Genomic DNA, 12,936 nt, shown 5'->3' with positions numbered 1-12,936 from the left:
ACTGGAAATTTTACTGATGGTTTAATTACACTTTTAACTTTCGTATATGTGAATTCTTGACTGTATTTGTTTTAATTTTTGTAAGCCGTCTTGAATCCAAACCTAGGAGAAATAAAATGTATAAATCAGGAGGAGGAGATGGAAGAAGTAAACTGATTGGAGCCAGCAAATCTGTTTGCTTTCCCTTGCTACCACTGTACAAACCTGAGAAAATTTTTACCAGTGACATACCACATGCACAGAGCTTTCCAGCCTCTATGTTAATTTGAAATCAATCCAGCCTAATGTCCCTCCACTTTTTGTGTGGTTAGAAAGCAACAGATTTGTCTTGTGGCAGAGATGTTTTCCAGCCCCCACAGACAGCACCTGCCAAATACTCTGCTATGTAAGGGGTTGTATTTCTATATACTTACCTTCTTTCTCGTGTTACTTTTGTTCCTTAACTTCTACAAGGTAGCCATTTTCTCTGCCCTTGTTCCCAATAGTTCCCAATGTTTGTGAGGGAAACTGAATTACTCCTTCCTGATGGGCTTATTTGATTTACTGCACCTTTAGCAAATTTGGGCAAAGCCTGTCTTAGAGTGAGAGCATTTGTGTTCCTCAAAACAGTTGCTTTTCCCTAACTGTCTTTTGTTGTCTCTCTCTTAGGTCTTCCTGAACAGTACTACAGCCTCACATGGTTCCTTAGTCCAATTCTGGGCCTCATCTTCACTCCTTGGATAGGTTCAGCAAGCGACCGCTGCACACTTAGCTGGGGCCGCCGGCGGCCTTTTATTCTTGCCCTTTGCATTGGAGTCCTCTTTGGAGTTGCCCTTTTCTTAAATGGCTCTGTCATAGGTATGTCTGCATTACTTTCCTAGAATTGCACAGTTGGAAATGATCTCTAAGGGTGATCCAATTCAACCCCACTGTCAATGAAGATAAGTCCTCTACTAGCTGGCTATCCAGGTAATAGTTAAAAACCTCCTGCAGAAGAGAGTCCACCATTTGAGATAGTCTGTTATACCATCAGACTGCTCTTACACTTAGGAAATTCTCCCCTTTTGTACAATTTGAATCCATGGATCCAGGTCCTCCCCTCTTGGGTAGCAGAAAACAAGCTCACTCCATCCCTTCACAAGACAACCCTTATTTGAAGATAACTAGTTCACTGCCAGTTCTTTGATCAAAAAAGTAATAGAAGTGAGACAACCTTCTGGAAATTGTTCCTATTATTTGATGTGGAGGGTGAAACTGAAGTTCTGCCATTATGTATTTGGCTAACTTGGTGTATTGAGGATGTTTCAGCTGTACAAACCAATATTAGGAGTGGCTGATATTGATATGTCCCAGAAAAGACAGGTGTTCAGGATTAAGACCTGTTACGTGGAATCCTAATATCACTACTTAGGGCTATTCCACACTTTATTCTTTTGAAATATACACTAACAGATTGTAAATTCATACCTTAAAACAGGGGTAGGCAACCTTTTTGAGCCGGGGTCCGGGTTGCTGTCCCTTAGACAACTGGGGAGCCGAAGCCAAAAAATAATTAATTAAATTTTTAATAAATAAATAAATAAATAAACCAGGACAAATGTAGGACAAAAATTCAAATGGAGGGCACTTTTTAAAAATGGAGGACACGCTAAAAATTTGCTGGTTTTTTAAAAAATGTTAATATAAATGCATGTTTCGGAGGCTTCTACAGTGGTACCCCGGGATACGAATGCGCCGCCTTACGAAATTTCCGGGTTACGAAAAAAATCCATTTAAAAAAACTGTTCCGGGTTACGAAGGTTTTTTCGGGTTACGAAAAAAAGTGCTTTTTGGCGCTATTTCCACGAAATCGCGGCTTTTCCCCATTAGCGGGCTTGCGAAGTATTTCGGGTTACGAAAGCGGCGGCGGAACGAATTAATTTCGTAACCCGGGGTACCACTGTATAGACAATTGCCCCCCTTCCCTGCCGCTTGCCCCCCCTTGCCCGCCTCCTCCTGATAGGCCAAAGGCACCACGCCCTCACGCAAGAGGCCGAAGGCTCTGGCAGCAATCAGCGGCAGGACCAGGCTGGGGCCAGTCCCAAGGCCTTGCCGGGCCGCAGGTTGCCTACCCCTGCCTTAAAAGGTAAAATGTGATAAACACATTTGGGTAGACTTTCATCAAGAAACCATGGTTGGCCCATTCTCTCCACTTGGGGATAAATTTGGTGTCCAACCTGGGCTTGACTCTGTATGAAATAACGTTAACAAACATTACTACAGAGAGAGAGAGAGAAAATATACCAGCACCTCTAGGTATTTGGCAGCTCTGAAGTTTAGGTTTTTCTACCTAACAATAGCAAAAGCAGAATTCTAAAAATGTTTTGCTAGCAGATGTTTCTAGGAAATACATTTTGGGTATATAGGCGGGTTATAGACCGCCCATTTGGGGCAGTCTGGACCCGCCCCTTTCCCTGGAGTATCGGGGCTTCAGCAGCTACACCGGCAGCCGCTGAGGCCCCGATCCGCCGCTTTTCAGGCTGCGGGGAAGCAGCAAAACGCCACATCCTCGCAGCCTAAAAAGGGGTGTCCTTGGGGCTTCAAGCCCCAAGGACACCACGCGGCGGCGGGGAGGAGGAGAAAGGGGCCGCTTGGCCCCTTTCTCCCTTGCTTCGCTGGGTGCAGCCGTCTGAATAAATAATAATAATAAATTTTTTATTTATATCCCGCCCTTCCCACGATCAGGGCGGCTTACATCAGGTTAAAAACATAGTACAATTACAACAATTTAAAAATACACAAGCAATAAAAAAAACCATAACAGACAAACAAAAAGCCCCATAGCCCAACCTCTTGGCCACGGAAGAGGAGGGAGGCCCACAGGATTTTATTCGGGGAATGCCTGTTGGAAGAGGAAGGTTTTCAGGTCCTTCCTGAATTGGGCCAGGGTGGTAGACGAGCGGAGCTCAGTGGGCAGCGTGTTCCAAAGGGCTGGGGCAGCTGTGGAGAATGTCCTCCGTGTAGTGGAGGCTAACCTAGCCCCAGGCACCTTCAGTAGCTGCTGCCCAGACGTTCTGAGGGTGCGAGGCGGAATGTACGGGGAGAGGCGGTCCTTTAGGTATCCTGGGCCCAAGCCATTTAGGGCTTTATAGGTAATTACCAACACCTTATATTGAGCTCGGAAGCGGATGGGCAGCCAATGGAGGTCTTTCAGCACTGGAGTTATATGGCTGGTCCTGGGAGCACCAGTGACCAGCCGGGCTGCCATGTTCTGCACCATTTGCAGCAAAGCGGCGCCGCGGACCGGGAAGGAGCTCCGAAACGGAGCTCCTTCCTGGTCCGCGGAAAGGGCACCCTAGGCGCCCTGCCGCGGATTGAGGACGTCACGTCCGCGCCGCCCCGTCTAGAGGTGGCGCAGCTGTCACGTCATCACGGCGGCAGCCGTATGGAAGGGCCGCCACCGTTTAGTGTGTGACGAGCATGCACTAGGGTTAGGGTGGTGCGGAAGCACTGCCCTTTTGTAACCCTAGTGCGTGCTCGTCACGCACTAAAACGCCGGTCTGTAACCGGCCATAGTCTCCTTGTTCTTGGCTGTTCAAGTGCAGATAAATTGTTTAAGGGGTTGCAGTCACTTGAAAAGCAAGTCATACTCTCTCAGCCTCAGAGAATGGTTGTCTTTCCCCATTCATCTCCATCCCCTACACTCACAGCAGGGACATCTTGGGCTGAATCTGCACTGCAGAAATAATGCAGCTTGATGCCTCTTTAATTGCCCTGGTTCCATCCTATTGAATCTTGGGATTTGTTGTTTGTTCTGATACCAGAGTGCTCTGACAGAGAAGACTAAATTTCTAATAAAACTACAAATCCCAGAATTTGGTATTTAAAGTGGTGTCAAACTGCATTGTTTCTGCAGTGCAGATTCAGCCCCCCCCCCTTTTTTTTTTTTTAAATGACACTGACCTCATGACATCTTAACAAATAGTCTCAAATGGTTGTTTGCAATTGTGCTTGGTAAAGAGAACTCGAGCTGATAAATAAATGCCATAAATGGGTGAGTGTATGCATGGATGGATCTACTCTGCACATGGTGGGAAGGGAGAACGAGTGCTCAAGCCTGTCCCTTATCCCTGTTCCAACAAACCACAGATTGCTAGGTTAGGAATGTTAAATATGCATACTTAACTCAGTGTCTAGCCTAAACCTGCCTTAGATTTCATGACTGAGAAAGGAACTGAGCCTCTAAATGAGATGCCACTGTAAATGCCCCCCAGCCCCTTCTTTCCCTCCAGTTAGGTAGCCCTGAAGCTGCCAGTGTCCTAAGTCACCACATGCACCTTTCTTTGTTCCTTTTTCTCATTCAAAGCCATATTCATCACAGCCCTGGTGGGCTGTGTAAGCAAGCACACCTTCCTATTAATACAACTCTTGCCAGCAAAATGTCAACAGGCGCCTAAACGAATGCAGTCGGCCCTTGGCATGGGAAAACTGTAGGGACCTGTTCACAGGGAAATGTTTCCTGTTGTGTTCTGATTTCCCTTTAATGCATATCTGGCAAACACATCCTGTTTCCAGCATTATTTGAAAGGGGACCCAAAAAAATCTTTTCACTTTTCCTTTTTCATTTCTTAGAGTGTGACCTAACAGAGGGGCGGGAGGGGGGAGATCATAGCACACACCAAAAACCTGTTTATCAAATGACTGAAAGGGAAAGAATAACTTTTTTCCTTATCCCTGTCAAAACTGTTGGAACAATATTCTAAGGAAACAATTGAAGCTGGGAATTTACTGTCTTTGGGAAATCAACCTGAGAACGAGTCCCATAGTAATATCTTGCTTGGAGAAGGATGCCTTGCGCTCTTTCTGTGCCATTGCCTTGCTGTGGGTTGGAGGAAATTTAATAAGGAGCACATGTTACAGAGAAAACTATTGACCACATGAAGTAATATTCTGGTTCAGTCTGTCCACTTTCCTCAGTACTTTCTATGCAGATGGCCTGTTCCAGGTTTCGGAAAGAATTTAGAGGTGTTGCTATAAAATGAGGGCCAGCATGGTCCAACACGTTGGACTAGAACACTAGGAGATCAGAGTTCAAGTCCCAGTTTAGCCATGGAAACCCACTGATTAACCTTGGGCAAGTCATACACTTTCATCCTCACAGGATGGCAAAACCAACACACACACACACACACCGAACAAATTCTGCCAAGAAAACTCTGTGATTGGGTCACCATAAGACAGAAATTACTTGAAGGTTCAGATCAACAAAAGTACCACCAGCAATATCAGGCCATTGCAAATGCTCTCATTTTGTGACAACTTCTAGAACCTATTTTTGAGAACAAGTTGAACACTCTGGTATGTGATAGCAGCCAGGAAGATTTCAGTACTTCTGTTTTGTTTTTGGTTTTGTTTGTTTGTTTGTTTGTTTGTTTGCAAAAGTGTGTTTTCAGAAGTTGTGTAATACTTTTTGAACTCCACCTTACTTGACTGACCTTAACCTGATTTTTTAACATCTTTCTGAAAAAGGAGGGGCAAAGAGATGGCATCTGATACTTTGCAAGACACAAAGCATGTCAAGGCCAATTCCTTTAAAGTACTTTCTTGCACACATGGCCTGGGCCCCAGAGGGTTGAAATGGCCAGTCAGATCGAATGCAGGAGTGTTTACAGCAATCATGCAGGCATCCATTCTGTTAAAAAGATCTATTATCTTCCTTATTGTTGGCTTTGGATTACTCCTTTTCAAATAAAAAGCCACTCTCCTGTTTTGGTTCTGCTTCTCTGACAGGTCTAGCCATTGGAGATGTCCCAGACAAGCAGCCCATTGGCATCGTTCTCACTGTGCTGGGAGTGGTGGTCTTGGATTTCTGCGCTGATGCATCAGAGGGGCCGATCCGAGCCTATTTGCTGGACGTAGTGGACAGTGAAGAGCAGGACATGGCGCTCAATATCCACGCCTTCTCAGCTGGTATGCCTTTTACCTTATCCCATTTGTAAAATGAACATGGAGCTCTTTCATTTCAGTTTAATATTCACTTTATCCCACAGAGTCAGGGCAGCATTCCTAAACTTCTCCCAACATTGTAAGTTTTGGGTTTTATTTCTCATTTTTTAAATGTTTTACGCTGTCCCTGAGTTGCAGTCACATCAATCCAAGGTTAAAGAAACTATAACTGTGATTGGGCATGCCAGGGTTTTTCTTCAGCCAGCAAATCAGAATTGAAAACTATTTCAAAGAGAGCTTATAAACTGTGGTTTAATGTGACATCTCAGCAAAGAAACATTCATTTTAGTTCCAGAGGCAACCATGACTATTCAAACTGGAGCACTGATGAGATTAGGCAAGGGGGAGATATTTTAAATCAGGTATACGACTTCTGAACTCTTCCAGAGGTTGCTGGACTGCATCTTCCGGCAGCCCTTTCCAACACAGTCAGTATAGTGAAAAATAGTGCAAGTTCTTCAACAACAATACCTGCCCACCCTTCCTCTTAAGTGATTGGACTGCTTGTTTGGGTTTGCAAATCAGCATTGGCTTTAAGCTACCATTAGTCTCAAACCATGGTTTAGTGTGGTACCTGAAGTGAGCCACTGAGGCTTTCTGCATTCAGCTCCAGTGATTTGTTTGTAACTGTGCCTGTAGCAATGCCTCTTTCACTGATTTTACAAAACAACCAGAAATTCATGGCTGAGCTAAACAAGTCAATAACATTAAACTGCAGAACCTTCTACTGGGTCAGATTCATGGGATCACCATAAGTCAACAGGCAACTACACACACACATTTATACATACATGTTGTTGTTGTTGTTGTTGTTGTTATATCCCACCGTTTCCCCCAGTTTAGAATTCAGTTAAAACAATTGTAGGGTACCGTGAAAATGAGGCAAGGGCAAAATGTCCCAAACAGGAGACTTGTGGTTGGGTCAGCAGTACAAATCTAGGACAATATGCTGCTCATGTCTCCACTAGCCCAGACTCTTGAAACATGAGCATCTGGCCTCTACTAGAGGGCTTTAGAATTTACTTGTGTAACCAAGCACTGAATTGTCCTTAGAAGTCTTGGCTTGGAAAGGAAATTTGATTCTTCAGGGCATGCACAAGCAGCAATTCAGAGAAACCATTAAAATGAGCTCTGGTCTGTCTGCAACCACCGCTTTAAAATGTGTGGTTTGAAGACAGTTGTTGAGTTAATTATATACTATGTGCCTGAATTACATCATTTATTTGCCCACATGGTGAATGACAGAAAACCAAACATGCCTTCAACTGAAATAGGCAGATTTGTGTCTTTTTAAAAATATATATTCTGAGCATGTTTGTGGGAGTTATAGTCCAAAAAGTAACTTTGTGAAACTCTATGTTGGGTTAGGAGAGTAGGATAGGGCAAGGAATGCTGTTATCACATTCCTTCAAGTAGTTTCCAATTTATAGCAACACTAAGGCAAACATACCATGGGTTTTCTTGGCAAGATGTGTTCAGAAAGGCTTTGTCTTTGCCTTCCTTTGAGGCTGAGAGTATGTGACTTGCCCAGGGTCACACAGTGGCTTTCCATGGCTGAGTGGTGATTAAAACATTGGTTTCCATAGACATAGTCCAGTGCTCAAACCACAACATCATGCACATTGACTCTCTGGGAATAGCACTTCTTAAATCCCACTCACCAGTGAAGGTTACTGGGTGACCTTGAATCTGACAGTTTCTTAGCTGAATAACAAAGTGGATGGTGAAAGAAACACTTGTGCTGCTTTAAGCTTCAAGCTTCTTGGGAAAAGCTCAAGATAAAAATGTTATTAAAATATTTATACATCTAATCATGTTAGTTATGGCAGATCATGAACTGAAATTGATCATGAACTGATATTGATCATGAAGTGATACTGGGCTGAATGGGAAGATAGATAAGAGTTGTACATACCCTGGTTAATTTGGCATGGTGGAATACCCGGGGAAGACACTTGGTTGCAAGAAGGAGAACCTTCTCCATGTTCTGCCCCAATTCATCCCGCACATCTCCAGTTTTTTTGAGTGTCTGCCTCAATGAACCTCTGTAAGCCTCTTCATAAAAACTCAGCAGGTTTATATCTGTCTCCTTCTGTTCCATAGGTCTCGGAGGAGCCATTGGCTACATGTTGGGAGGCCTAGACTGGATGCAGACTTTCTTGGGGTCCATCTTTATATCCCAGGAGCAAGTGCTCTTTTTCTTTGCTGCTATCATTTTCTCCGTCTCCGTCGTCCTCCACCTTTGCAGCATTGAAGAAGAACAGTACAACCCTCAGCAGGACAGGATTGATGATGAAGCTGATACCATGTCAAGCGTCAAGCTGAGCGGTGGGAGCCTCCCACCTCTGAACCGGCTAAACATCATCAGTGAGGAAGACCCTTATGGGCACACCATGTTTCCAGATGAGGTCCAGTCAGAGCAAGATCTCAACATGGAATTTCTTGACGTGGACATCGTGCGGAGTAAGAGTGACTCAGTCCTGCACATGCCTGATGCCACCCTTGAAATGGAATCTGAGCTGCTTTTCCTCCATGACATTGAGCCTTCCATCTTTCATGACTCTTCGTACCCAAACACCCCTCACAGTACCAGCCAGGAGCTCATGAGGTCCAAATTCAACCGCCTGTCTGCTTTCCTCAGGGAAAATGAGAAAGAGGAGGAGATGTTACTTGATAATCACTTGAATGAAGCCAAAGTCCCCAATGCCAATGGTTCTCTACCAAAAGATCTCCTGAACGGGAATGCTAGGATTGGCATGAAGCAGTCAAGCACTTCCAACTCCATGCACAGGCGACGGCACATGTTCTACCGCCAGCCCTCTCACACCTTCTCCTATTATGGAAAGATTGGCTCCCATCGTTACCGTTTCCGGCGGGCTAATGCCGTTGTCTTGATCAAGTCCTCCCGCAGCATGAATGACATTTACGACATGCAGAAGAGGCAGCGGCAGAGATACCGGAACAGGAATCAGAGTGGGGCAACCAACTCCAGTGGGGACACGGAGAGTGAGGAAGGAGAGACGGAAACCACAGTTCAACTCTTGTGGCTTTCCATGCTGAAGATGCCCAAGGAACTTCTGCGGCTTTGCATTTGTCACCTTATTACCTGGTTTTCCATCATTGCTGAAGCTGTATTCTACACTGATTTTATGGGGCAGGTCATCTTTAATGGTGACCCCAAGGTAAGTGAGGACACTTATGACATCAGTAGCAAATGTGCGTGTATGTATGTGTGCACAAAATGGGCCAGGCAGGGTTAACATATGGGATGGCTGGCCTGGATTCCTTCAGTTTCGTGTCACTGTCCTTCCTTGTTTCTTGTGTTACCCTTGGTGTGTTTGTGGTGCTGGATGCAAAGAGCAACAGAGATGCATGGGGAGATGGATGAGGAGGGGTCAGCATGAACAGATCCATTTGTGAGCCATGGCAAGGTGCAAATAAACTTGCTAACATGACAGCATTAGTATGTTGCTTGCTTCTAAGAATGAACTGATGCTTCTACACACAAAAAGTAGAATTTATGTCTCAAAAAGTTGGGGCAGTTGTTAATCTTTCTGATTGCCCAGATATTCTGAGGGATGATGTATAAAAGTTACTATCTCCTAAAGAGGTAGTGACACTCCTGGAAACCCACAGAGAAGTAGAGAATAATGAGAGAGTGCCACATGAAAAGAGGTGTCAGGGTCATATCCTTGGCCAGAATTAGTGGAAAGTGGCCAGTACAGATGCTACCCAACTCTGTTCCCAGGGAACTGATCTGGTGTTATGGCATATACTGGGAACTGTATAGGCAGTGCTCTTTTTCTTCTATGATAGGAAGCTGGATAGATGGCACATGTTGGCATTTTTGCCTTGGGATGGCTTTTGGTGCCTTATCCTTCAGACTCAATTTCCAAATTTGAGGCCAGCTATAGTTTAGGTGCTGATGGAGAGAGGAGAAGTTGGATAAAGTTTGTTACTCTTTTACTAGAATATTTGACCTGGGGCCTGTAAATGAATGATACTGAACTACTGAGCTAATTGCTCTGCATACATTGTTTCTGCCACTTAATTGTAGCACAATACAAATTTTTTGAGCAGAAGAAAAAATCAAAGGCCTGTTAGTGGCATAAAAGTTTTTTTATTTTGAATAAACAGGCATGAACAAACAAACAAACAAAAATTAATTGTAGCAATATAAAATCAATTATTCTTATATGCTTTTGTTGTTATATGCTGACTTACAGCAACCTTGTCCTAGAGATTCTTAGCCAGATTTATTCAGAGGAGGTTTGCCACTGCCATCCTCTAAGGCTGAGAATGGTGTGCCTTGCCCAAGATCACCCAATGGGTTTCCATCACTGAGCAATGATTGAAATACTGATCTCCCAGAGGTCTAGTGCAACATTCAAACCACAATGATGGCTCTCTCGTCATAATCTGCTTTTTCTTTGTTGATTTAAAATTTGCGTTGATCTGATACATGCTAACTTTGTTGTTTATTCTTTGTATAACTGTGTATTCCAGTATATTTTGTGGGCTTATCTGCCTTTGAATAAATCTTTATTGGTTCTCTTGCAGGCTCCTACCAATTCTACTGAACTGTATGCCTACAATGCTGGTGTTCAGATGGGCTGTTGGGGATTAGTCATCTATGCTGCTACTGCTGCTGTGTGTTCAGGTAAGGGATGCTGTAGGAGCAGTAGCATATCTGACACCCAGTTTGAAACAGGAAAGTTGGCAAGATGTTATGTTTCTCTTTGAACATAAATATTGACTAGATATTACCATTTCCCTGGGCAAGGGGTTGGAAACAGGAGGTGAATCCTCAAGCTGAATTCTTCACTGTCCCTCCACCTGGCTGTGCCATCTGGTAGAAGTACACCAAAAGAAACAGCCACTTTGGGAAAGGTTTCACTCTTCTCCACAGTAAGTTATGGTTGTAAATTAGGGCCAAGGAAACTCACTACTTACATGATGAATTCCAAGTACAGATATAACAGAATGCCATTACATTGCAAGACTCCCAAGTCTGTCTGTCTATCTGTGTTTATTTGATTTAGATCTTGCCTTTCTCCCATGAATGGGACTCAAGGCACATGAAATACAGGAACCTATTTTAAACTGAGTGAGACCATTGGACTGTCAAGTTCAGTGTGTAGCCTTGGTGGACTTGTCATGGCTGACCAGGATTTCCCTCAGAGATGTCAGAAATTTGTTTTAGAATCTGCAAAGCATCTCTTCTGCCAGGGAGCTACTGTCCTCTTCCTCAGATTTTGATGCCAGCCTGGTAAACCTCTTCTGCAATAATTCCAACACTGGCCTTTTTTCAGCAGTTGAGTTAGCTGACATGTACCATGCATATCCCAAAACCTATGCAGTCTTGTAGTGAAACATAGTGCAGATGGTGGCAGTGGGGAAGCGACAGAGAGGTTGGAGCCTCACTGAGGAGGGTAAGTCTAATCTGTAGTGTGTGGGGGCCAGCAGGCCATGAGTGTGGATCATTTGCTGTAGCGTAACACTTTTTCACTCTTTTTTTGCAGCCTTACTACAGAAGTACTTAGACAATTATGATCTTAGCATCAAAGTGATCTACATCCTGGGTACGCTGGGATTCTCCATTGGAACAGCAGTGATGGCCATGTTCCCTAACGTATATATTGCCATGATAATGATCAGCACAATGGGAATTGTCTCCATGAGTATATCCTACTGCCCATATGCACTACTAGGGCAGTACCATGACATCAAGGAGGTATGTGGCAATTCACCAAACATACCTCTTTCTTCTCTGTTGTGTTGCACCTTCTCCTGTCTTTATTTGATCTAATGCAAAACAAACAAACACCACTTATTCATGAACAATATACCAAGACAGCTGCATAATAACTTAGTAACATGCCATGTAACACGTCAGAAAAATAACAGTTATTTAAACAGTAATTTAAACTTCAGTAGTTTAAGCCTCAATGTGGCAGTCCATAATAAACAACAGTCAATAGACTCATTACAGCCCTTTTCTGCTTGTAGAAAGGCCAAACATATACAGTTCTCAATTCATGCATCACTGGCAAAAAGTAATGACTAAAATAAAGGTTGTAGCAAAGATAATATAAAGCTGTAATAGACAACTACGTACCTCTGGTAAATGTACAGATAATAAAATTTGCCTCCAAAATCTTCAATAATAATTAAATAGGAATAATATTCCCATAAATGTCCAAAAAACATGGATATAATATTCCAGACACCAAAGATACTGACTGATGTAAACATCTTAGTATATAAAATATATCACGTGAAATGTACAAAAACAGAATATAAACATAGGCCTGTTACAGACAGGCCAAAATAAAGCTGCTTCGAGTCACTTTGGAGGTATGGTATTTCAATGATGCATGCGTCCTAAGAGTCCAAAAGCTGCACCAAAGCCATGCTCTGGTCCTAAGGACTGGAGTGCAGCTTTGGTGTGGCTTTTGGACTCTTAGGACTCATGCATCACTGAAATACCATACCTCCAAAGTGACTCGAAGCAGCTTTATTTTGGCCTGTCTGTAACAGGCCATAGATATCATCTACTTACCACCTCACACATGTTTAATTGTTTATTTTCTTTCTCACTGGCTTCTAGCTGATGCTTGTCTGTCTTTATTTGATACAGTGAACTGTGGTACTAGTACATTCTACACTTGAACCAATCTAGGCTGTGGTTCATAGGATAGGGCTTCTAGCATGTGGAATTCCTAGCCATCTACTATTCCCCTGCCAGATCTTCTGCAAAGGTTTCAAGGAAAGGGGGAGGGAAGCAAACAAGTCAAGGAACTCCTTGATAACTGCCAGGAGATCCAGCTGCACTTGACTAGAAGCCAGGCTCGCCCCTACCATTGGCAGCAGACAGTTTGTTTTTAATTTGGTATTTATCCTGATTTTAGTAGCCAGAATGGGGAATGTTACTTAGGGAATTTTCTGTCTCATGTGTCAGAGTAACTTGAC

General features: G+C 43.6%; 1 protein-coding gene across 4 annotated transcripts in view; it reads left to right on the top strand.

Annotated features, from left to right (window-relative positions):
* The window catches only part of SLC45A4 (solute carrier family 45 member 4), a 119,905-nt gene that overhangs the window by 98,992 nt on the left and 7,977 nt on the right, over positions 1–12,936 (top strand). For all 4 annotated transcript variants that reach the window (XM_042461980.1, XM_042461979.1, XM_042461982.1 and 1 more), the window contains 5 exons: positions 649–837; positions 5,749–5,928; positions 8,068–9,146; positions 10,525–10,624; positions 11,487–11,698. In XM_042461980.1, the coding sequence (XP_042317914.1) occupies positions 649–837; positions 5,749–5,928; positions 8,068–9,146; positions 10,525–10,624; positions 11,487–11,698 (1,760 nt within the window). The remainder of the gene's footprint in view (positions 1–648; positions 838–5,748; positions 5,929–8,067; positions 9,147–10,524; positions 10,625–11,486; positions 11,699–12,936) is intronic.

The sequence above is a fragment of the Sceloporus undulatus genome, chromosome 4 (genome assembly GCF_019175285.1).
Source record: "Sceloporus undulatus isolate JIND9_A2432 ecotype Alabama chromosome 4, SceUnd_v1.1, whole genome shotgun sequence".
Classification (NCBI taxonomy): Eukaryota; Metazoa; Chordata; class Lepidosauria; order Squamata; family Phrynosomatidae; genus Sceloporus; species Sceloporus undulatus.
Note: the sequence above shows the minus strand (reverse complement) of the source record. Positions and strands in the feature narration are given on the sequence as shown.